The 26630-nt window shown below is 30.0% G+C and overlaps 3 protein-coding genes across 9 annotated transcripts in view; all 3 read left to right on the forward strand.

Moving 5' to 3' along the window:
- The window catches only part of LOC118064799 (amyloid beta A4 precursor protein-binding family B member 1-interacting protein), a 137517-nt gene extending 120960 nt beyond the window's left edge, over nucleotides 1-16557 (forward strand). For 5 of the 7 annotated variants that reach the window (XM_035079859.1, XM_035079944.1, XM_035079700.1 and 2 more), the window contains 5 exons: nucleotides 12127-12297; nucleotides 12445-12594; nucleotides 12792-13025; nucleotides 13121-13350; nucleotides 13495-16557. In XM_035079859.1, the coding sequence (XP_034935750.1) occupies nucleotides 12127-12297; nucleotides 12445-12594; nucleotides 12792-13025; nucleotides 13121-13350; nucleotides 13495-15864 (3155 nt within the window). In that variant the 3' untranslated portion in view covers nucleotides 15865-16557. Of the gene's footprint in view, nucleotides 1-5555; nucleotides 6083-12126; nucleotides 12298-12444; nucleotides 12595-12791; nucleotides 13026-13120; nucleotides 13351-13494 lie in introns of those variants that run through there. The other 2 variants (XM_035080110.1, XM_035080192.1) reach the window with 2 other exon arrangements.
- Nucleotides 16558-19830: 3273 nt separating this feature from the next.
- LOC118065164 (juvenile hormone epoxide hydrolase 1-like) lies at nucleotides 19831-22963 on the forward strand. Its single transcript, XM_035080323.1, has 8 exons — nucleotides 19831-20027; nucleotides 20124-20244; nucleotides 20397-20589; nucleotides 20668-20915; nucleotides 21068-21183; nucleotides 21259-21458; nucleotides 21806-22037; nucleotides 22169-22963. The coding sequence occupies exons 1-8, from the start codon at nucleotides 19972-19974 to the stop codon at nucleotides 22389-22391; spliced, it is 1389 nt and encodes a 462-aa protein (XP_034936214.1). The 5' UTR covers nucleotides 19831-19971; the 3' UTR covers nucleotides 22392-22963.
- A 214-nt stretch (nucleotides 22964-23177) lies between these two features.
- LOC118065239 (juvenile hormone epoxide hydrolase 1-like) lies at nucleotides 23178-25771 on the forward strand. Its single transcript, XM_035080439.1, has 8 exons — nucleotides 23178-23355; nucleotides 23686-23806; nucleotides 24035-24227; nucleotides 24306-24553; nucleotides 24639-24754; nucleotides 24861-25060; nucleotides 25128-25359; nucleotides 25440-25771. The coding sequence occupies exons 1-8, from the start codon at nucleotides 23303-23305 to the stop codon at nucleotides 25651-25653; spliced, it is 1377 nt and encodes a 458-aa protein (XP_034936330.1). The 5' UTR covers nucleotides 23178-23302; the 3' UTR covers nucleotides 25654-25771.
- Nucleotides 25772-26630: the final 859 nt, after the last annotated feature.

The following is a 26630-nucleotide window of genomic DNA, read 5'->3' on the forward strand; positions in this document are numbered from 1 at the left end:
TTCAACACTTTTAGTGGAAATTGGTACCAGCATTGATAATTGGATAATAAATATTAATAACTGTATGTTTTTTGTCATCTAGATAGACATATTAACTGAAAAATAAATTTGAGTAAAAAGTTATTAAAGTCATGAGATTTCTGCTATAAATGGGATGATGAAACAATTGCTTTTAAACCTTTCAGATGCTAATTTATGAAGAATTAATTGAAATAAATTTCACCAGTTTTAAATAGAACTTGAAAGCTGTATTTTTAACTGTCATTCTTGATGTATAACACCTTTTTGGGTAGTTCAATCATTATTAAATACGATTTAGAAACTGATCATAAATATGAATCATCCTAAAATTTAAAGTTTATTGTTAGAATATTTTTATAGTGGACATTGACTCTCTCTCTCTACTGGATTGTTATTTATAACGAGACAGAATTTATCAAGGTAATAAAAAAATTTATAGTTGGTTTTAAGTCAAGCTTTGCTTTTAGGCAATTATTTTTCCATAGCATAAAATCTTGGTAACAAGCTAATCTATCCAATATTTCAAATAACTAGAATTTCATTCATTTTTGCTCATTCTCGTGATTGACTTTTTAATTCTACATTTTTCATTGGTTATAATACTGATCAATTTATTATTTAATATTAATGGTAATATTTCAAGTTAGATCAATTTTGATTATTAATATCCATCATATATAAATAATGCCGATGAAAACATGTCGATTCGTCACTCCTTTTATATTCTCGTCAGCAGGAATTTCTCTCCAACCTTTCTGGGTAATAAATTTTAAAGACGAATTTAGATAGATCGCAAGTCCAACTTTTAGTTAGAAGAAAAATTGCCAGTACCCCTGATATAAATCAAATAGAGAGTTTAAAAACTAAAAATATATCATTTTTTGGAGTTTCCCTTAATAGAAAGTTACCACTTTTAGATATAATGTTGAGATAACATAATTTATTTTACTATAACAATATTCTCAAACGATGCTTTAATCTATAGATCAGAACAGGAAGAGAATGAACACATTTTTGCTCAAATAACTGAAGAACAAGTTATTTAAATATTTAATTATCCAATTTCATTTTGAAATGTTGGCATCAATAATTAAAACTATCTCCATTGATATCTTATTCATGTAATTCGAGAAACAAACAGAATTTCAAAGATATATAGCTATATTATGAAATGGCAAGTATCAAAAATGTTGGAAACAATACCAATAGGATCTCAGAGTATAACAAGTTGGCGTGGGACCAAAAAACATTATACAATCGTCGAACTGAGAAAGGTGAGCGATTTATCATGCCGGAAGCAAGTCACGTTTTTCCATTTACTTATTTAATACAAACATTATAACCTGGCACTGTTTAAGAACAAGTCTTAACGAGCAAATTACATTGGTAATAAAGAAGATGAGCTATAAATTTAATACGAAAAACGATTTGTATAAAATAATGATAAGAATTAAAAAATAAAATAACCATCACATGTAGTCCTAGCCAATTGTAACGGACACACTGCTACTAAGTTGTAATATATAACACCAGGAGGTCTCTTGGTACGAGCATGATAGCTGTCCTATCATGATTCTTGAATGGTTGGGAGAGATAAGATAAATGAGAGCTCACTCGTACTTCCAGGTACTCTCAGCACTCTATAGACCTGTGCGATGTCTCTCTCATCGACATCTTGATTAAATCAATCGATTGATCTTACTTATAAATAATTTCAAAGGTTTTACGTTGTAGTACCTTTGATATATCTTTGCACCCATCTCACGTACAATTCTCGACATTGAATTGTGGTCAGTGCACTCGATTAATTCTTGGCGAATGTTTGATAATAGTTTGATTCCATCCATTCACATCATCAAAGTGAGGGTGAATATAATAAAAGTATTAGGAACATGGAGTAGTTGTGGTTCAGAACACACTTTACTCAATTTAATTTTCGCTGAGAAGATCTTCATGAACAATAGCACCAAGACGAATCATTCCATCACGCAGCATTGCTCTAGCATAAGACCGTGGAGGGCATGATAGAGAAGAGAAGTAGAACATCTTGTGGATTAGAGCACATTCACCCCTTCAGGCACTTGGCAAAGCTGATTCCCTTGGTTGAATACCAAGCCAGAGATCTCTTTCAAGAACTAGGTAGAAGCAGGATCGACTTTAGGTACCCTACATCTTGATGTGACAACCTCTTGATATAAAATCGAAGACAAAGCATCGTAGATTTATTCTTGTCATTGTAATGGTACATCTTGGTGAAGAATTTCCAATTGAAAACAAGCTTGATGACATTAAGTAAAAAAGAAAGAGTCATTTTTTCTACAGCTTTCTGGATGTTAAGTGGGAACCTTGGTAGTATAAATGTCCATTTACACGCGAGTAAGCGCGTCACATCACTACTGCACTGTCGTTTTTCTCGACTTGGTTTCATTTTCTAGCTGGCAACATACCGTTTCCTCTTTACTTCTCAAGTTTAAGTTGGCAACCCATCACCTGGTTATATTCTGACGCCTGCTTGCACATTTCTACAGCACACGTCTCATCTCGCTAATTTATTCTCTTTGAGAAATTGTTTCTCTAAACCTAGAGGCGACCACATGTATATAAACTGATGTTAGAAATTGCTAGAACCCCTGAGGGAGTTGCAGTCGACTAGGCAGAGTTAGTTTATATGAGGATCAATTTTCTATGTAGCTCTCTACATAAACTTTTCCTTCTTCTCCTTTTTCTTCCATTTCCCAATCTCTTCAGAGTTTGCTATTCTTGCAATTCCCTCTTTCTCTTCTTACCTTTTCTCACATGGGAGTAATCTTCAAGTCAATTCACTGAAAATGACTCGTATTCACAAAATTATTAAGCTATCAATTTTCGATGTTCCTTGAATAATAAAATAAAAAATTCCTAACTTGTATTATATCGATTTGCTTGGGAGTTCATTGTCTTATGTATGAGACAGTCGTTATCGTCGATAAAACGATGACAACGGGTGAAACGTTAACAAGGAGATGTCCATCTCCTTTGTCTGCTCTTCGAGTCAACGTTCTTTCTCTTGTCACGTGTCATCATTATTATAATTATAATAATCGTTGAAATATACACATTGCCATCAATAGGATATGAAGATTTAACGAGTAAGTGCTATCGCACGTGACAGTAAGTGCACGCTTTGTGAATTATATGAGGGAGTCAACGAGGCTCCAGCTTCATTAGTTAATTACCACACTCTAATATTTCACCCTTAAACCTACATCAATTTCTCCCTTTTTACTTTTTTAACATGTAACGTTCTAAAATTGCTCGTTATGTCAAATCAAAAGTATTATTGACACATATTGTGCATTGTTACGTTATTCTGAACAGTAATAATTGAATTAAAAAAATCTAATTTGCTTTTTCTTGATTTCTGGCTGATATTTATAACATTTTTACTGGTGTCCAAAGTGACGTGCTACTTCTCTTTCCCTCTTTTTCATGATACAATGCACTAAAATAAATGGTTGAGTCAACAATAATGATGATAATTTAATTTCAAAAAAAGTTAATTATACTTTTAAATAATATTTTCTTTACTTTTTGAGATATTATAAATAAATTATTGCATCAATGTTAATGCTAATAACATAATTGTTGTAATTGATATTTAAGGTAATTAGTTAATATTGAGATCAATGTCTTCTATTGTTTCTTGTTTCAATCAGTTATTTTTTATTATTAGATATGAAATTGACACATTCAATTATTAATTGAAACAGTAATTACTAAATTGACATATTAATTATTAGTTTAATGTTTATAATGGATCTGGTGATAATTCAAAATAGCATTTGACACCAACAATTTTTTGATAATTAAATTACACATCATTTAAATTAATTCTAGTTAGAGTCACGCGAAATATTCTGCAAACGATAGAGTTGACTTTTTCCCCCTCATGAGTCGCGACATCTGCTCAATCGATTTGTTATGGCATGATATCTTCTTTTTTCTGTCTTGCTATTCGATGTCGTGTGTAGGTAGAATTCAAGTAAAAATCATGGTAAGGAGAAAAAGCAACTTGTCTGGTTACTAAATGATACGACAAATGGAGTAAAAATAGAGCAAAACTAGGCTGCATATTCATTTGTAACTAATGGATTCCTCATTAATGCTACATCTACATGATGATTTATTTTATTATTTATATTTTTAATTTTTAATAATATTATGGCTAACATATTGATAACAAAATCGTTTTAAAAGCCAAGAAAAATTCTGAGAAATAATCATTTTTCATGGAGAATAAATAAAATAACCATTTGGGTTAAATTGAAAAATGACTTTTAATTACTGGTAATATTAATTGTTGATTAATTTGAAGATATGAAATTGAATAAAATCATAATTATCATTGTCATACAAAAAAATATAACGTTTAAAATTAAAAATTTCATAAATAAAAAAAAAATTTCTTTAGATCTGCATTTTTACAATTTCAATATTTATTAGTTTGAATATTGTTTTAAATAATGAATAATAGTTTTTATCAATTTAAAATAGTCATTTCCTAATCCAAGATGTCAATCTATAAAAGATATATTTGTACTCCATTTTGATTGTAATTATTTATCGCTATTATCAAGTAACAAAACTACAATATATATCTTTGTATTTATTATTATTAGTTGATAATACGTTACATCATTCACAAAAATTTCTAACTTACATTCTTAACATATTAAATTATGAATTGAGTGTTGATATTTTTCTAACCTAAAATATTACCAGTTTTATATTCTTTTCACTGATGAGATTTTCATATTTACATTCAACTAATTTGTACAATAATTATAATAGTTAGTTTTATTATTAACAATATAGTTTATTAAATACTTATTATATGAAGATTAATGATATTAATAGAAGTAAAAATATTGCAACTGATTAATACAATTGAGGCCGTTTAACAATCGATTTACACAATCGCCAGTAGATCAACGAACTCTTGAAATAAATTAAGAACGATGGCTAAATGTTATTGATATTTTGCTCTCATAAACCACCAATATTACGTATATAATATGAAATATAATATATTAAAATAAAACTTCAAGTCTTCTTAATACACCTTTCATATCATGTCATACTCTCTTCATACAGCACAAGTAATTTGCTTTCAATCACTTGAGGCAATTTTCATCCAAGCTCATCTCAAATACACACTTACACTCTTTTATTACAAATGTCCATTAGTATTTCATGTTTATTGAATTTCAGTGCATCACCTACTGTTTTTAAATAGCATTCTCACGTACAAGATCTCATTTTTCCATTTTTCTAACATTCCAAAACTTGCCTCATTTCCAAGTCTACAGTTGCATTACTCAGAAACAAACTCAATTTAAATAAAGACGTGTACAATTCTGGGTGAAAATAATGCTTCAATGTTAGTATAAAACATTCACAAGGCTTGGCTGAATGGTAGGAACGCGTATACTACGTTGCGAGGCGTATATGAAGCGCATGGAAAACACGAGAAGCCGTGGGGACTCTTACCTTTGAGGCCTTTAGTCGAGTCCCATCGCACGCGCCACTAACATCGCACTCGCCGTTACTTCTCCTCTCTTGTTTTTCTCCATTACCAAGAATCACTTCTTTCAATTCACTTCTATTCTTCATCAAAATCAAATGTGGTTAAATTAATCCAACATTATTCAGAACAGTGTTAGAACAAGTAAAATAAAATTTAATTGAATTCTGAAAGAATGTATAAAATGAATATGATGTGCCACAAGAATTGAATCAAAGTGTTAGTGGATATTTTTTTTTAGTGGATACAAAGTGTGAAGTGAAACGATATTCTATTGATGTAAAATGTAAAAAATGAATTGGGATGGCGTGGATACAAGATAAAAGTACATGCACCGATGGTTAACTTCGATTGCAAATTCACCAGCTTTCCCGATGTTGATCGGTGAGTTCGCTATTGAAGCAGACTAGCCTCGATACGGATCAACTGTTCGAAAAATGCTCGGTTACTTTGGTAACAACGAAAGTATACTCGGCTATTGCTCTGTCAAATCCAGAGGTACATTTATCGATTTATTCTGTGCATTTTATAATAAGATACTTATTAATTCCATAGTTTCATTTGTTGTGTCTTGTAGATGTTTATCGGTAAACTTGTTTTAATGTTACATAACATTTGTTGTAGAATACTAGAAGAATTGAATTGAAATTCTGATCGGTTCGATGTTTAATACACTTGGTTCATTCTGAAGTGACTGATCAAAATGTTTGTGATGGAGGCCATGTAACAACAATTAGTTTGGATCTAACAAGTTGATAGAACTATTATTATTCAATATCTGAAAATCAAATTGAAAAATTTCAGTGAATAATTATCATTATTATTAATCAACTCATGTTTTTTTTGCATATTTTTTATCATCTTGTGTGATAATTCAGCAAATAATGATTGAAGTTTTCCTTTGTTACAATTTTATCAAAAAAAAATTCAAGTACAAGACTAAACAGGTTGTTTAACAAGTCAACTCACGTCATTATCAGTCATAAAAAAAGTATTAAAAGAATATTAAACTATGAATAAAAATTAGATTAAGCCTCTTTAAATGGCTACTAGAAAATGATGAACAGTAGCTTTGACAAAAATTAATTTTATATGATAAAAACTATCAAAATAGTAAGAAGTAAATTAATTCAAACTATCAAATTAAAATTCAATCAAACTTCCGGCACAAAGATAAGATATTATATACTTGTCAATGAATGAATCATTTTATTAATGATTTAAAAATGTCGTTTCTGATAGATACTATATTATTAGAAATCTATATCTTTCATCATTTTTTCCGTTATTCATAAATAATAATAATTTTAAAAATTTCTAACCAAGTCAAACACACGTTCTTTCTTTGTCACCAAAAGCTGTCGACGTAATTGTAGAATATAAGAGACGGGTTATTCCATCCAACCTGTGGTGAGTCATGAGTCCGCTGTCACTTGAAGAACGTCTGAAGAATACGAAGCAGCAGCACTCTCTTTTGCTCTTTTTAGTCCTCCAGGTTTTCATTAAAAACGACCATTTGCTTGTAACGCGAGTTTGTCATCCTTATAACGGTTGAAAACTTCATTCTACGTGGCTTTGAGTATCATATTTTTTATTGCTGTATTAATGATTCTGTCAATCAATCGTATTACGATTGGTAATTAAGATCATTTTATTACATTAAGTTTTACATTAAAAGATGAACAATCAATTTAAATATGATTTTTTATAGCAGAAATAAAAGTAATTGACTTTTGTATAGAGCTTTTGTTCACCTGATTTCTATCATATGAATGCTCAGCCATGTAACTTGTCTAACACATCATAGTTGGGACAATTCCCTCGAGTTATCTCACATTCCAACCGCAAATCGTCATCACAGTCATGGTCATGTCTATTGACATGAAAAAACAGTTGGAAAATAATGAATTTGGCTCTAAATTATTTTTGGAAACATTGACTTTTTTTCTGCAGTTGTTTTCTTTTAATTAAAAACAAATAACTGAGCAGAATAACTTTGAAATCATATTGACGTTATTATATTTCAAATGACACTAGAAAAATGTTGTTGTCATTTTTTGTTTGGAAAATTTGATGCAGCATAAATTGATCACACATTCACTTTCTAACAAAGTCATATCCTGGATAAATAGCAGGAACTTATTTGTTATACTCTAAACATTGTTACATCAAAACATATTCCATCAATGTTGGACTAAAATATCCATTTTTACTTGGATTATTATTGTTTATCATCTCTAGCTCTTCTTATCAGTAAAAATATCTTCTAGAAAAGGCTTTGTTTTTGATGAAAACTTTTTATAACAAGTAATCATTATTAAATACTACAGCAATAAAAAGTCTTTAGAAGCTTAAATGAAAAAGGATTAATTAATGACCAATACTAAATCCAATTGAAAAGCTAAAAAGACTTTGAAAAATCATTTAACTTATATTTCACATTTACCATGAAATATTTCATGTCCATTTCTCACTTCTCAAAAATAAAGAGCCAATACTTATCATTCTGATAATAGCAACCTTGAAACACAGAGATATGTTAGAATTTATAATTTGAGAAATAGATTATATAGCTGAAAATTCCAATGAAAAAAAAAGAGAAATTTCCTCACTGATGACTTTGAAGAAAAGAAAAATGTATTATCAAATGGATTTCATATCATTGATAAGCCTATTTCCTTCAATGTGTAGTTTTCAGGTATCTACTTACATACTTATGAATGAAGATTGATGATAATTCAGTGAGTTGGAATAGATGAGTGGATGGACAGTAGATAGCCTCTCGAATACACCCTGAAGACACTTTATCCGTAGAAATTATGCGAATTACGTGCTGGATACGAAATAAAGTGGAAGCTTTATAAGAGCCTGTGCCCACGCACACTTCAGCTGAGAGTGTGTCTGCAAATGCGATGGAATTTAACGCCTTCGTTTTAAACTCATTTTGCAACTTATACTCAACGTTCCTTTACCCGTAATAAATTTTAATATTCCTCATTTCACTCTTATCCAATATTCTATCCAAATTTTCAATCATAAAATATAATTGCAAGTGATTCTAGGCAATCTTTATTGTTGTCATAACTATCACCGAATTTGTAGTAATATTGAGAGTTTTGTGATAAAATGAACACTTTATGGCACAAATTGTATTAAAATTATCTTAACCGCACTTCACTTATGGTAGTTTTCTCGTTAAAGAAGAAATAAAAGAGAAGTAATAAATTATAATTTTTAATTTAAATTCTTTCATAGAATAAATGAAGTTAGTTTATATTAATAATAAATTATATTCTACTGTAATTGCTGGTAATGAATAAATTTATTGATAATTAAGAGATGAAAGTCTATAGGAGATAAATTATACTTGTTTATAAGAATTTTCAAGATTTCAGAATGAATATTCAGTAAGCAAAAAAGCAAGAAATAAGATTGATAAACATTAAAATTGTGATAAAATTTTTAATTAAAACAAACATTTGTTTTTTTTTTTGGTCAGCTATGAAATGACTTACTTCAACAATGAGACTAACATTTATGTAATCAGAAAATATTATAAATATTGATAGCATTTAATTAGATTTCAATTTTTAATTCAATTTTAGAGGTCAATAATCTATTCATTAAATTGAATTAAATATTAACAAGTTTATATCAACAACTTCCGGATATTTGTTGATAATAATTATAGATATAGCTAGTATTAGATGTTAATTATTACTCTATCAAAGAATGTGTTAATTTCAAAAAAAATAATTGGGTCAATATGAGTCAAGTTTAATCCAATCACATCAGAATTAATAAATTTAGAATAATGTTGGTTGTAAATCATTATTTTAATTCTCTTGAAACTTATCTTCTTGCACATATTTATTTATGATACGTACAAATCTATTATCTTAGAATTGATGTCAAGAACCTCCAACACCCTAGAACAAAAAACTCTATTGAAATGACAAATTTTATTTTTTAAACCAATTAAAAATTTCTCATCAAATAAGGAAGTTGTCTCTTATAAAACAATAAAATTCTTTAAGCTATTGCTGCAAGTAAAACTCTCATTACTTCCGTGAGTGAAGATGTCTAATCTCTAAATCAAACATCATTACTTGTTGATATATAAAATGAAAAAACCTAGAAAGTTTGAAAACAATGAAAAAAGTTTGAAGATAATTTTTATTCAAATGATCAATAATCATATTCTAAAGATCAAGTTAATATCAACGATATCATATTTTTCCCAACAATTGAATTTCTTTATTCACATTTTCATTATTGAATTATTGATATAGTTCCTTGATCGAATTACACTTGAACAAGAGCACTTTATAAACTTCAAGAACTCAGTTATATACAGAATCGACTATTGAAAGGAAAATTGATGATGAATTTATAAAACTAAACACTGTCGTGATTGTACTTTCATTTCATTGTACCTTTAACATTTAAACTCCACTGATTTTCACCGTTTATATCAGTCCCTATTAAATAATCTAGATGTAATACATCAAAAGTATTCATTTAACTCCAGCTGTGAATTTCAATTCATTTGAATGTAATTAAAAATTTCCTTTGCACGTGGGCTGTGATGAAGAAAATTAACTTGACATTGCAATAGAAACGTCGACATTAACAACAAAGACTTAGTGCTTGATAAAAAAGCAGAGGGCAAGCGCATTTATAAAGTTAATTTTGTTAATTACAAAAGTAATTCATGCGAACGTAGACCGCTAGTGTACGGTACACCTACACTGAGATTGAGATAGCTGTCTGCAATGATTACTTTTTAGCATTTCATGAGAAACATTACTCTGTGGTTCAGTTTTACACTCTTTTTTTTACATAAATTCAAGCCTTTAATACTTCTGAACAGATCCTCATTTATGTTAACGATAATCTGCAAATAATCCGTGGGCTTAAACTATAGAGTGAGAATGATAATAACAATAACTATAACAATAATAGTAAAATATGTAGACATGAAACCAATCGATCTATGTTATTAACACGAAAATTATTTATTCACATATGTGTTGTTGTATGGATGGTTGTAAGAGGAAATTAATTTGATAAATGTCATAGATATATCAAGGGAAAAATTGAGTCTATGGTCAATTAATTGTTTTCACTCGTTACGTTGGTCTATAATATATGTTTATGCAGAAATCATCTATTATTTCTTGGTTATATTTGAATATCTTTAAGATTTATTATCACTTTCTCATAAACAAGGTGAGAAAGTGGTGAAGAAGATTCCTTTTCATTATTGATATGAATTTAAATGAAAGGTATATGAATAGAATTTAAAAAACAAATTTCTTTAATTGAACATCAATCAATAATAAATGAATTATTCATTCATTTATTCCCAGTAAACACTTCTTATTTCAAGTCAATATTTGAGTGAAATAAATATTTCTCAATATAATTCATCAGTTTTCAGAAGAGATGAAAATTATCTGAGCAAATAAAGTGGGTTATTTCGAACAACAATAGAAGTTAATTATTGTCTTCTTGGTTTTTATTATCATTCTAGCACCAATATTTTTCCTAGTAGTCATTAAATATGATACTTACATGTAGTACTTTGTTCTATTATCTTAACATTAATGTTGCAGTATCAGATTCATTCAATTAAAATTGATTAACATATTTTACTGTACTAGTAGAAGAGTTTAATGCTTTAAAATAAAATTTATTAATAGTTGATAAATTTTATTAAAATATGATAATTCAATTCATATAAAAAGTTATGAATATTCAAGAAAACTTATGCTACCATATTATCAATGTAGAAATGTACCATCAGAAAACCTGGGTTGATTCAATGAATGAAAAAACAGAATTAGTAATTAATTTTGACAAAGTGAACTAATAATAAGCTTTATTAAGATGATAAAAAACGTGCAAAATGATATTATCTGTCAACATCAATAGATATTCATTCAACAATGATTTTTGCTAGTTATTGATCAAAGAGTGTTTATGTTAGCTATGATAAATTAAACCCTTTTATCAACATACATCACCTAATCGAATATTTCAAATCAACTAGAGCCTCATAAAAAATTCTAGACTCATAAGAAGTGAACTTACTTGATAATTTCTGCAACGTATTGTCTCGTTAGTGAATTAAATTTTTTTTAGATAATGAAAATATAATGTATATGCATAAATATATTCATAAAATATGATACTCGGTTTCAGGGCTATTAAGCCCGCAACGAGAACGAGAGTTGGTTTGAGGTCGGTTACACTGTACGAGTTGTGGCAAGTTGGTCATTATCCAACAGATACATAGGTCTACTGGTTCATTCGGTAGCAACCGCTGCGATCTCGAATGAGAGAAATGTCTAAGCAATTAGCGCAGAACTGGTTTGGTTGATGTGTCATGCATTTCCAGTTGAAATTTTCATCATCACTGATAAATTGTCTCAATTCCTCAGCTGCTTAGCTTTTATCTTAGCCTACGCCTTATACATAAATACCAAACTCGTTTTATTCAACTCGCGTTCATTTTACGTGATGTCTTTATTTTACAGATTCCCAAGATGTCGACCTGGACGCAATTCTGGGCGAGTTGTGTGCTTTGGAAAGACGATGCGATGGAGACATTGCTTCGACACCGGCGCCAGACACTCAACGACAGGGAAGGCCAAATAGCACGCGAATTAATGCAGGCGATAACACAGATATTGGAAAAACTGATGGCGGTATGTATAGCTTGTGTATTTATATTTCTGATTATTCAACCGTTTTCATTATCACGCATCACTTCATTTCCCTCATTATTGCTTTAGCTAATATTATATCTCATTATATCATTTGATTATTTAACATTTTCTTTATTGTTGATTCAGGTATGCGTACTGATAGTCCCGATAATGATAGTGCATTTTCGGACACAGTGTCTATGTTATCTAGTGAAAGTTCAGCAAGCAGCAGTGGTTCTGGACACAAACCTCAGACCGCCATGCACACGGCTCCACAACAATCACATCAAATGATGGGTAAATTTCCATTTCTCTCTACATCAATGCTTTTAGATAATAGATAGAAGATTTTTTGATACTTGCTTACTTTGAGTACACAAAAAATTAATTTATCTTATGAAAGATATGTTTTAAAAATATTGAATTGTTTAAAAAAACAAGTAGTTTTTTTAAATAAAAATAAATTTTTAACTTAATTATTTGTTTTATAACAGATGCTGCAAGCAGAGCAAAAGCAGAGAAAATTCGTTTAGCTCTAGAAAAGATGCGTGAAGCAAGTGTTCAAAAATTGTTTATAAAAGCTTTTACATTAGATGGAAGTGGAAAGAGTCTTCTTGTTGATGAAGGAATGAGTGTAGCGCATGTTTGTCGATTACTTGCTGACAAAAATCACGTTGCGATGGATCCTAAGTGGGCTGTTGTTGAACATCTGCCTGAACTTTTTATGGGTAAATATAATTAGCGTTTTATCTAATTTACTTATTTAGATACATTCATTAAGAATTGTAACATAAAAACTTTCATTTTTTCTTGTTTTCTGTAGAAAGGGTATATGAAGACCACGAACTTTTGGTAGAAAATTTGCTACTCTGGACAAGAGACTCGAAAAATAAATTGTTATTTGTTGAGAGACCTGAGAAAACTCAACTTTTCCTTTCTCCCGAAAGATATCTACTTGGCCAATCAGACAGGAATACTGGAGAATACGATGACCACTCAAGAAATATTCTGCTGGAAGAATTCTTTTCTAGTAGTAACGTTGGAGTACCAGAGGTAATTGCGAAGGTGTAATATAAAAGATTTTTTTGCTTAAATATTTGGGCTAGTAGCCAAGAAAGATTTTAAGCTGATGAGTTGGCAAAATGACGTGATATTTAAAATGACATTTCATTACATTTGGTCTTTTTTTTACTGCAGGTTGAAGGTCCACTTTACTTGAAATCGGATGGCAAAAAGGGATGGAAAAAATACCACTTCATTTTACGAGCTTCCGGCCTTTACTACTGGCCAAAAGAAAAAGCAAGAACTGCAAGAGACTTGGTGTGTTTGGCGACTTTTGACGTGAATCAAGTATATTACGGCGTCGGATGGAAGAAAAAATATAAGGCACCAACAGATTTTTGTTTTGCTGTGAAACATCCTCGACTTCAACAGCCTAAATCCACTAAGTACATTAAATTTTTATGCGCTGAAGATAATGCAGTAATGGAGAGATGGATGGTAGGAATTAGAGTAGCCAAATATGGCAGACAGTTGATGGAGAATTACAGAACACTTGTAGATGAATTGGCGCAAGAAGATTTGGATATTTTGGCACACGCTCGATCCTGCTCCGTCAGTTCAATTGCCGTACCACCAAACCAGACGCAATATAACTCAAATGACAACAGCAGACAGTTTACGGAAATGAATAGGCACAATGGTACAGAATCTGGACGTCAATATGATAGCCAGAGGCAGAATTATAATTCAGAGCAACGTCAGAGTTACACAAATGATGGGAGATTGAGTCGTGCTAGCAGTTCTAGTTCTAGTGGATGTTTGTCAGACGGTGCACCTAGTAGTTGTGAGGTTGCTTTTGAATGTGGAGAATTTCCTACTGGTACTATCAAGCGAAAGCCATCTATGAATCCTAAATTACCATTAACATCAATCACGAGACAATTGAAAGAGGTTGGCGAAACTGTACGTGATGAACCTGATTCTTGTCCAAGTCCCACAAGTTCGGGGTCAGGTACATTGACTCGAAGACACAGTCGCAGAAGAAGTGGTACTGATTCAGATGGTTCTGGAACTTTAAAAAGACATCACAGATCAGGAAATGCCACACCTGTGAGCCCAGTTCCACCCGGAACTCCAGTTAGAGAACGAGTTAGCCCGATGAGTTTCACAAGAACTGATAGTCAAGAATGTAAAACACCAACTAGTCCAATACCTTCATCGATGATGGACTCCATCACCTCATTACCACCACCACCATCTCCTCCAAGAGTTGCTGATGAAATTGAGTCTGACGGAGAACCACTGCCTCCACCACCTCCGGAGATGTTTAGATCAAATTTGTCTTTAGACTCGCTACCACCGCCACCAGCTCCTGGCGAGTTGCCCATGTGTGATACTACAGATTTCTCGGGATCTTCTTTAAGCCTAGTCTCTTTGCCACCACCTCCCAGTCCTCTCGTAGGAGAAACTGGAACAATTCGTCGTGCACGGCCTAATAAACAATCAACTCCAACTAATTCCATATCACCAGAATGTACGCCAACGCATACACCAACACGCACTAATTCTAATCAAATTTATGCCAGCGTGAATTTGACGCCAAATCAAAATTGTAATTCTACTCCACAGAATAATAGTTATGCAAATAATGTATCTAATTTGTCTCCGCATAATTCATATCCTGGGTCGAATGCTAGTACTCCAACTTTCACCCCAAACTCCCCAAACTTTGCATCACCACCACCTTTTGTACCACCTCCAGCTTATGGAGCTCAACAACTTAGTCTTCAGAGGCAGACTGCAAAGCCTGAACAAATTTATGGGACTTATCCAGCTGCACAACAGTGTGGACAAGCTATTAGGCCAAATCCCAATATGGATACAATAAGACGAAGTGCTTTGAAGCAAAATTCAGGACATTACGCTACTCCTCCGTACCTTGCAGAGCTGAAAGCTGCGGCAAGTCCTCAGCCACAAAGAAGAGTAACTATTCAAGAGCCACCGACATCACCGAAAAGTAAAATAGGAAGTGGAAAAAAAATAACGTTCAATTTACCTCCTCAGCAAGAACCCGGAAGTCCGGCTTTACCTCAAAGAAAACCAATGCCACCAAGAAGATCGGACAGTACTCGATTGACTTCACCTAAAAAATTAGCAGCATCAGACCAAGCACCTCCCGGGGACTTCTTGAAAGATCTCCAACGAGTAATGAGGAAAAAATGGCAAGTTGCTCAGAAATGTAAACTTGATTCTACTACTACTCCTCATGAAGTATTAGGATTCAGAGATCCTCCACCGGCAATAGCGGATTATCGAGAAACAAATGTCTCTAATTGGGTTCAAGAACATTATGGTACTGATAATCTGTATGAAAATGTATACACGACTGATCCTAATGCTCCAGTTGAGTATGCTTCAAGTCCAGCTCGACAACCAATAGTAAGATTTGCTGATGAAAATAGAACTATGAATCTTGCTAATGTAATCGCAAGTAAAAAACGACCTCCTCCACCACCACCGAAAAGAGCAGAGACCACTCATCTTACGACGAGGGCAATGCACTGACAATAGCAGATAATTCAGCCTCATGCTGAGAGACGATGGTATTCGTGTTTTTGTGGATGGTGGAAGCATTGATTGAGCAAAAAAATTATTGCTTTATTATAAATAAAATAAGGAACTTGCTTCTTCAACAGTTCTATTACCTTGCAAAAAGCTAAAGTGCAGACAAAGGACAACATTATTTATAAATTAATAAGTAGAAATTAATCTTAATCGAGTTAATCATTTTTGAAAATGGGTTAAAAAAATATAACTTGGGTATTAATAATCACTTAGGATTTGAATGATTAAATCAAATGAATGGAATTTAGATAAAATCGGGCTAAATGATTGTTACTTTTCATCATTAAAGCGTAAGATAAAAATATTTAAGATTACTTTTTTGTCTATGAATGAGAGATTATAAGTAAACCGTGAACTTGACGATTCTCTGAAACTTAAACAACAGATATATCATCGCAGTGTAGAAATAAATTGTAGAAAATCTTAATAGAAAAAAATTTCTTACATATATTATTAGTTTGTAGAATTCACTTTGCTGTACACATTGAGTAAAGAATGTGATATAAACTGTAAGCCTGCTTAGTAGAACACTGCGATTGATAAATCCATTGATTAACTTTCGCATAAACGTGCATTTATATATCGACGTAACTTATGAATTTAAATAAAAAAAAAGAAAAAAAAATAATAATACATGTATGTATTTATGCGAATGATTAATTAAGAAATAAAATAATTGAAAAAATCAGTTTCGAATGAGAATAAAAGAATGAAAATATACAAAATATATAAATGATTATAATTTACAAATAAATACTGGGCCTGCTACTTTTGCATATTTTTAATGCGTAAAAAAATTTTTTGTAATCAAGGTGCTTTATATACGACATTTTCTCAGTGAAGTTTAATCTTAATGATTGGATAATCATTTAATTAATATAATTAACGTAATTAATAATACATAGGTATTATAAATGCTAAATAATAATGAATAACTAATGAAACAAATAAATGATATAATCTATTAACGTGAGCGCGATAATTAATGATGTAAAAACATATATAAATGGACCTCATTATGTGATTAAATACTTTTTTCAGTCATTTGTTCATTTATATTACTTTCGATAATGCATATAAGAACGTTTCGCGTTCACGAAAATTGTTTAATTTAAATTTGCACCACATTTTCATAACTGAGATCTCGTCAATGCCATTTTTTGATAATGATATACACAACAAAAATAAACGCATAGAAGCGTTTAAGCCATTAAGATTGATAATATGTTTCTGAATTCCCTATTATTCTAAATTAAGGGACTTTTTATATTTATAGTTATATCAATTATACACCAATTTTTTATTATGAAAACACTATTAAACTGCGTCATGGCATTTTTGTACATGAAAATTGAGTTGTTGGGATAAAAATAAAATTAAAATAAGTAACAAAAAAAAGAAGAAAAAAAAAAAGTTACCCGCAGTTTGTTGCGTGTAAAAATTATAAATGATGAAAAAGCTATGCAAAGTTAAAATAAGAACTGAAGAAGTTTTGAGAATTATTTTGTTTTTGTGAGAGAAGCCGCAAGTTAAAATTCCACATGAAATCATATCCTCAAAAAAAACTAATACTTAATATTAAATTATGATTAATATTAAAAGATAACAATAATTATTATTTGTTACATATTATGGTAATCAAAGAACCAATTATAACTTTTGGAGCCTTATTACAAGCTGATATCTCCCGATTTTACAATCGATACGAATTTTGATAATAATTATTATTATTAAAATAATAAGATAAAAAAAAAAGTTTCTGTATCTAAATAATAAAATAATAATAAAACCTATAAATGTATCAGGTTTTATTAAGTAGATAGCTTCTCAATTAGATCACACTGCCGCCGCTAATTCCTATTATTAGCAAAGTTGGCCACGGTTGGATGCTACGGGTTAATTTTAGTTGATTTTCATTTGGTATACATATATGGGTATAGTTAATTCCTCATTGTATTTATGAGCTTGAATACAAGTGCTAATTGATGTATTATTGATTGGTTAACTCGAGAAAAGTAATTGGATATTCTGCTGATGACAAGTAAATTATATTTGAAAAAAATACCTTGATTAATTATAAAAATATTGATTATTTAAATTTCATATCCGTTTGGTGATTATAAATTGTAATAAAAACCCATAGGTATCATCGTTCTGAATAAGAATGAAAATTAGTGCAATTGGCAGACATGATATACTAAAATAAAAATTAGAAATTGATAATAAACTTTACATATTTTTATGATTATAATGTGCGTTTAAAAGTTCAATCTTTTAAGTTGTATGTATGTTTATGTAAATAATGTAATGAGTGATACTACGAAAGATGATTATTGAAACAATCCAATGGATTATTATGATTAATATAACAATATTTATGCGTAAAAGAAAAATTAAATGATTCATTCTGATAGAACAAATGGAACAAAAAAGTATCATTTAATTTGACATAATTACAAAGGATGGATCAAACCAACCGTGCATCTCATGAAGTGAGTGGATTCTCCAGAATGTAGATGTTTCCTTGCGCTTTCAATTACCCTCATTGCGAATAGTGACTTCAGTCACACGTATGATTTTTGATCAATAAGCTGATAGATGTTAGATTCTAATAAGTTTATTTAATCAATCAAATTAAGTTCGATTATAAAATTGTGACTATATTATTTTTTGCAAGTCAAGATTTGTTGTTTGGGTATTTTGGAAAAATATGCGCAGCAGTTAACATAGATATTATATTCATGTTTTTATGTAAATAAATTTTTCGTATATTTCAAATGTGTGTATATCTTTTCTACCTTAATTCTATCACTTATCATATTATTATTCTTAAGATATTTCAATAAATTATCTGAGTTTAAAACTCGACACTAGCCTGTTTATGGCATATTAAATTGCATGATATAGAAATTATCGTATGAACAGAGATATGAAATATTTAGTAATTAAATTGTTAAAAAGAATAAATATCAATAAGCTTTAATTGATAAATAAGCATATAAAGATTATTGCAAATTGAATAATGCTGCTAAGCAAGCTGTTGAATATTTAAACTCTCATTTTCAAATTACTGATATCAAAAAAATTCGTAATTTAAAATCTTTCTTTTTTTACAATTCATTGTGATTCCTGAAAAAGTTCAAGTACTTCAATTTTATTTTAATATTCACCGAATTATGGAATAATAAGATGTAAAAAATAAACATTATGAATGATGACTCATTAAAAAAAAGTTCACGATAGGGTTGATGAAAGAAATTAATGCATTCATAGTAGCGATTGATCCAGTTATGGAATCATCGATTACTCGAGTGATTGACCGTTGAAGAATTACATTAGGCATTCTAATCTTGACCTCTGTTGACATATGATCTATTGTGAATTTTCATATGATGTTGCATTGTTATCAACAAAATCTAGTATCATTTGTATTAAGAAACTTTTAATTGGTGTTGTTAAACATCTATTGATAAATATTACTTCCACAAAAGTGATAAAATTAAAGTTTTATCTATTTGAATATCTAATAAATTGTGAAAAAAAAATTTCTGATAAATGAGCTTTCTTAAACTTAATAAATATCATTACACTGATATTAAATATTACAATTGCTCTGTTTTATAAATAAAAACATTAATTACCTAAAACAGCTTGAATATTCAGACTCTTACGAGGACAGAATTTAAAGTGCTTCACAAAACTAATCTCCAGCTGATTAAGGATTGAGAATAATAATGATAAGAGAGAAATATGATTGAATTTTTTGTGAAGAACATTGATACGATCAAAACTAATTGAACTGTAGTATTACATAAATATCACATGTGATGTGTGTAGATGTGAGCCTCAACAATATCTATCAAATGTGGACAATCTCGTACGATTATTTACTACAGTAAAGTCTCCGGCTGCAGCATTGAAAGACTTCACAGTTGAATGTATTGGGATCATAACACATATCTTATATTTCATTCGCACGTTTCAACTGGAAAAGACCAGTTAACAGTTGCCTGTTGAACTGTGTAGATAGTACTGGAATAGGATATCATGTCTAAAATATTACTTCTAACAGTAGTTGTTTTGTATGTTGCGTACTACTTTGGGTATGTGCATTTAAAGTTGCTTAGAATCTGTGACGACTTTGATTATTTTTTCATGTAATATGAAGAGTTGGTAATTAATATGTTAATTGATTGTAGAAATGTTTATCTCACTGAGCCGAACTTAGAGATTCCTAAATTACCTGAAACCAATTGGGGACCAGCAAATCGACAAACAGATGATTCGATTAGACCATTTAAAATAAATGTTTCAGAAGATGTGAGTTGAAATTTAATACGTCATTGATTTAGAGTATTTTATTATCTATCAATCGTAATTTGTTATATAATATGCAAAGTAAGAACGTGATGAACATAGCAAAAAACTTTAATTGATATTGGTATAGAGAATGACGAGTCATTTTTTTCAAGGTGATCCATGATTTGAAACAACGATTGTCAAGGACACGGTATTCAGTGCCACCTCTTGAAAATACAGGATGGACTTATGGAGTGTCTAGTAAATATTTGAAAGAGATTGTCAATTACTGGAAGGATCATTACAATTGGTATGAGAGACAAGAACTGCTTAATAAGTATCCTCAGTTTATTACGACCATCCAAGGTAAAATGATCACGCATTTGTTTCAAATTTGTCATAGTCATCAACAATACTATGATTGCTGAATGAATTTATTTATAGGAATTGATATCCACTTTTATCATGTAAAGCCAAGTAAACTGCAAAATGAAGATGGGAGACAATTGAAGGTATTTCCACTATTGTTGCTCCATGGATGGCCAGGATCTGTAGTTGAATTCCAGAAAATTATTCCTCTGTTGACAACTCCACGACCTGGCAAAGACTTTGTTTTTGAAGTCATTGCCCCATCTCTACCAGGATTTGGCTTCTCTGAAGGAGCTGTGCGTCCTGGTCTAGGAACTGTTCAGGTTTGCCCACTTGATTTTTTTGATCATCAATCTACTACAGCAATAAATTTTAATATAAACTCTTATAATATAAATATTTCTGGATTAATTCAGTTTTATCAATTGAATAATTTTAAAAACTATGTAGTGATAGTAGTTTTTCTACTTACCAGATGGCTGTAATTTTTAAAAACTTGATGCAACGATTGGGATTCGATAAATATTATGCTCAAGGTGGCGACTGGGGAAGTTTAATAACACATGATTTAGCAACTTTATTCCCTGATAAGTTTGTACTTCTATATGACCCTTTTAACTTTTTCTAAATTTTTCTGCATTTCATCAATTAATTTTATTTTTCTAGAATTTTTGGCGCTCACGCCAATATGTGTCCTATAAGATTCTCTAAAATTCCCTGGAAAATATTTCTAGGAGCCTATTTCCCTTCATTATATGTTGAACCAGAGCACGCATCCAAAGTGTACCCTTTGAAATATCATTGGGGAAGATTGTTGGAAGAATCTGGCTACTTCCATATTCAAGCTACAAAGCCCGATACTATAGGTACGATGTCAATATATCTATTCACTCATGTCTTATTAAATATAAATAATCATTAGTTTTAATTGATGGCTTTCATACTGTTTTTTTGTTCCTTATTTTATAATAAGTAACAAAAAGCTGAATGAATTGGCCAGATACAAAAAATATCATACTAGCAACCTTGATCAGAACCTTCGTTTGACAGAGTGATTATTATTGTTGAAACATTATTTTTATATTCATTCTACAATCTTCTTTGTTGATTCCTAGAAGTTCTGGCATTAATGTTTAAATCAATGCTAATACCAACGCTATTAATATTTTTTTTACAAAAAAAATCATTACATTTTTCTGTAACATGATTCTAGGAGCTGCTTTGAGCGATTCTCCAGCAGCTCTTGCAGCCTATATACTGGAAAAATTCAGCACATGGACTAATCCTGAATTTCGATTTGTAAATGATGGTGGACTTTTAGTTAAATTTACTATGGATGAGTTGTTGGACAATGTCATGCTTTACTGGGTTACTAATTCTATAACAACAAGTGTAAGAATTTATGCGGAGAGTTTCAGCTCCGAAAACTTTGGATTATTGAACCCGTAAGTCGATATTTATAATTTTATCTAAAGATAATTTTATCAAAATAACCGGTATTAAGCCATCACTCTCAATGAGTGAATAACTAAGTCTAAATGATAAAAAATACTTGAAAAGAAAAATTATTTTTCAGCTACCCAGTCACCACTCTTTTCGGTTTTGCTAATTTTCCCAATGAATTGTCGTACACGCCGGAATCTGTCGTGCGATCTCACTTCAAGAACTTGATTCATTTTAGTCATTTACCTAGAGGAGGACATTTTGCAGCCTTTGAAGAACCTCAACTTCTCTCCGATGATATATACACTTTTGTTGACAAAATTCAAAATATGGATATGTCAACTAATCCTAAATAATCATCAACAATTACTGCCAAGTTATTTTTAGCTTTCCAGTGGGAAGTTATTATAAATTTTTCCATTATCCACGTAATAGATGTATTTATCTATTATCAAAAAATATAGATTTAGATTATTTCTATCATAAATTCATAAAATTTTTATAAACTGTATATACATTATAAATAGTGTACACAAAAATACCTTGAAATGATTGATTTATGCTCAGGTGATTATGAAGTGTTCCAATAATTATAATTTATTATAAAGTTTTTATACTTCACGTTAATAAAAGTGTTAAAAAAAAGGGAACAGTGCTGATAAACTTTAGTATAGCATAAATGATTACGATTAAAATTTGCAAGTAATTGATATAAAGAAAATTAATATAACTGAAAATAATTATAACTGGAGAAATGATCAGTTATGAATGTATGTCTTTTCTATTCTCAAACTCCAATAAACCTCTTTAATTCCAACCAATAATAATAACAGCCAAATTAGCTGAAACAAATAACCATTTACATAAGATAAAGATGTATTATAAATCCAATAAAAGTGATGAATACTTATATTCAATTGCAAGAGAATAACAGTATGTAATTTTAAATTTTTAACATAAATACATTCTAAATTATGAACATGAATTGGTATCCACTGTATACACATCGATTGGCAAAGTGATCGGTAATATAATTATGCATTTCTTCTTTTATTTCTTTCAATAAAAAAAAAACTTGAAAAGCAAGAAGTTTCACTTCCGAGTATAGAAGACTATACTGTACTAGATTTTATATATCATCAGTGCGAAGTCCACAGTGTTGTGACTTCTGGTATCTCATTCACGTGGTGCACAGCGACTCGTGAATAAGTAAACTTAGAAAAGTGTTGATCCGCGATCAGTTTATGTAAACAATAATACAAGTAAAATGTTCAAAATTTTGATTGCAGTGGGTTTGCTTTTAATTGCATATTATTTAGGGTATGTTAGTTTAATAGAAAATATTTATAATAATATATGTAGTTTCTAAAATAAGGAAAATTTAAATTTTAAACATCATTCAATATTGAAAGTTTAAGATAGAAATTAGAAAATTAGAAAGCTTGAATCGCGTCGTCTGATAAAGAAATAATTTTTATTGCAGTTTGCTGAATAAAAAAATGTGCAAGTGTTAGATTAATGAAAATAGAAGATATTGATAAAATATAGATCAATCAATTGATGAATAGATTTTCTTGATTTATGTAATCAATAATTAAGTCCTTTGATTTGAATGGAAACTATTAGTATTTACTGATTGTATTATTCTAGATATAAATATTATGGAGATCAACTTCAAATACCTCCAAGGATAGTCGAGGAAGATTGGGGCTTGCATGACAGACCGTATGCGACCACAATAAGACCGTTCAAAATAAATGTATCACAGGATGTTAGTAATAATTGTTTTTGAAAATTGAACAAACAAACAACATTCATTCCAATAATTGAATTTTGGTTTTAAAATGACAGAAAAGACTATGCTAAATCAAAAAAAATCCTTTATATTCATTCATGTTTATAAAGTGAAAATTTAAAAAATAATTTCATTAGGATGATAACTTACAACGCCTTCTTTAATACTATATAAAGAAATATTGATAAGTTTGTATTTTTAAAGGTAATTGATGATTTGAAACAACGATTGTCAAGGACACGGTATTCAGTGCCACCTCTTGAAAATACAGGATGGACGTATGGAGTGTCTAGTAAATATTTGAAAGAGATTGTCAATTACTGGAAGGATCATTACAATTGGTATGAGAGACAAGAACTGCTTAATAAGTATCCTCAGTTTATTACGACCATCCAAGGTAAAATGATCACGCATTTGTTTCAAATTTGTCATAGTCATCAACAATACTATGATTGCTGAATGAATTTATTTATAGGAATTGATATCCACTTTTATCATGTAAAGCCAAGTAAACTGCAAAATGAAGATGGGAGACAATTGAAGGTATTTCCACTATTGTTGCTCCATGGATGGCCAGGATCTGTAGTTGAATTCCAGAAAATTATTCCTCTGTTGACAACTCCACGACCTGGCAAAGACTTTGTTTTTGAAGTCATTGCCCCATCTCTACCAGGATTTGGCTTCTCTGAAGGAGCTGTACGTCCTGGTCTAGGACATACTCAGGTTCTCCAAATTATTTTTAATTCAATTCAAAATGAATATTCAAGAAACATCAACGTAAATTAATTTTTTAATTATTAATAATTAGATGGCATTAATATTCAAGAACTTGATGGATCGTTTACGTTTCAATCAGTTTTTTACCCAAGCTGGTGATTGGGGGAGTGTTATATCAACAGATATGGCAATATTATTTCCTCGTCGGTTTGTTATTTATCATAAAATTTTATCATTGTTGTGAAGTGAAATTTTATATTTTTGTAGTAATCTTAAAAATGAGTTTAATGACAGAAGCATAATCTTTTTCTAGGATATATGGCACTCATTTGAATATGTGTTCCATAAGAATCACTAAACCATCAATCTGGTTATTCTTGGGGGCATTATTTCCTTCTTTGGTAGTTGAACCTGAATATGCACCCAGAATTTACCCATTAAAATACCATTATGGAAGATTATTGGAAGAAACTGGCTACTTTCATATTCAAGCTACTAAACCGGATACTCTTGGTACATTTTTTATGAATTTCATCCAATTTATGTGTTACTCTTATTTAATTTCTGATTTGTTGCTTAGGAGCTGCATTGACAGATTCTCCTGCCGGCCTTGCAGCATGGATTCTTGAAAAATTTAGCACAGCAACACATGAAGAATTTAGATTTAGAGATGATGGTGGACTTTTAATTAAATTCACTATCGATGAGTTGTTGGACAATGTCATGATTTACTGGGTTACTAATACTATAACAACAAGTGTTAGACTTTATGCTGAAAGTTGTACATCTGAAAACTTTGGAAAATTAAACTCGTAAGTTAATATATTAATAAACTTTCATTGATCTACGTGGAGTAAATAATTTATATTTTGAAATAATGTTTATCTTACAGATTTCCAGTAAAAACATATCTCGGATGTGCAGTTTTTCCTAATGAAATAGCATACGTTCCAGAATCTATTGTAAAAACTTATTTCAAAAATCTAATTCAATATGATCACTTGCCTGCAGGAGGACATTTTGCTGCACTCGAAGAACCGAAGATACTTTCAGATAATGTGTGGTCTTTTGCTGAAAAAGTGGATAGAAGAAATCCCGATCTTTGATAGATAAACTTTAAAAATGAATGATATTTTTTTATTATTGTCATTATGTTTAAATATAAATTAGATAATATTTGAGTAATAAAAAAAAAATTACCAAAGTCTCTTTACCCATAAAAAATACCCCTGCAAAAGCGTATATAATCTTTTATAAAATTGTTTTACGAGCAACATAAAATTCGTTTCGATTTATTACAACTTAGCAAAGTTTCAATTTTTTATACTTGAGATATATGTATATTATTTAAATATTTTAAATTAAAATTTTATTACATTATAAATATTTTTATATTTATATAATCCTAATCGTTTTTATGAAAATGTTTGATCAGAAAGTTCTATTTATTATTCTATTTTTCGAAATATACCATTTGATCAAAGAAGCTTACTGAATTCAAGTAACTTGATGAAAACAAATTATTAATTTTGAATTAAAGGGCTTTAATTCTTTGGAATAAAACATTATTTTAAAGTTTCTTATATTCTTCGGTTTTTTTAAAAATTCTTGAACAAACTTGTCTTTGAAATTTTAGGTAGATGAAAAATAAAAAATACGGTAAGGATGTTTTAAATTAAATCTTTATTAAATAAATATTAAACACACCACACATATTCATTATATGTTAAATATGACTTTTGCACTTTTTAAACAGTAGAAATTTTTTAGATTTCTGAATAATGGAAAATTATAATAAACGCACATCAACACGATGAAACGAAAATAAGTAGTTTATAAAACGTTCATTATTGAAACAATAAATGTTATAGACTTGCAAACTTATATAATAATGTTTTAAATATAAAGTTTTTTTTTTTAAACACGATATAAAAAATGATAACAAAATAAATTATTTCTGAATAGGTAACAATGTTTACGTTATAAAAATAATTAATGTTTTCAAGTAGTAGAAAGATAATATTGAAAATTCAATAACACAATAAATTTCAAGAAAATTTATTCCATAAAACTTGTAATATTA

Source organism: Chelonus insularis, unplaced genomic scaffold (assembly GCF_013357705.1).
Source record: "Chelonus insularis isolate UGA/USDA-ARS -01 unplaced genomic scaffold, ASM1335770v1 contig_109_pilon, whole genome shotgun sequence".
In the NCBI taxonomy this organism is placed as follows: domain Eukaryota; kingdom Metazoa; phylum Arthropoda; class Insecta; order Hymenoptera; family Braconidae; genus Chelonus; species Chelonus insularis.

What these genes read in the sequence shown, in the direction of transcription:
- LOC118065239 (XM_035080439.1), top strand. Translation starts at nt 23,303, where the DNA reads ATGTTCAAAATTTTGATTGCAGTGGGTTTGCTTTTAATTGCATATTAT. An exon ending in CTGGTCTAGGACATACTCAG is followed by an intron (nt 24,554 to 24,638) that starts GTTCTCCAAATT and finishes ATTAATAATTAG; the next exon opens with ATGGCATTAATATTCAAGAA. An exon ending in TACTAAACCGGATACTCTTG is followed by an intron (nt 25,061 to 25,127) that starts GTACATTTTTTA and finishes TTTGTTGCTTAG; the next exon opens with GAGCTGCATTGACAGATTCT.
- LOC118065164 (XM_035080323.1), top strand. Translation starts at nt 19,972, where the DNA reads ATGTCTAAAATATTACTTCTAACAGTAGTTGTTTTGTATGTTGCGTAC. An exon ending in TATGTTGCGTACTACTTTGG is followed by an intron (nt 20,028 to 20,123) that starts GTATGTGCATTT and finishes AATTGATTGTAG; the next exon opens with AAATGTTTATCTCACTGAGC. An exon ending in GCAACTTTATTCCCTGATAA is followed by an intron (nt 21,184 to 21,258) that starts GTTTGTACTTCT and finishes TTATTTTTCTAG; the next exon opens with AATTTTTGGCGCTCACGCCA.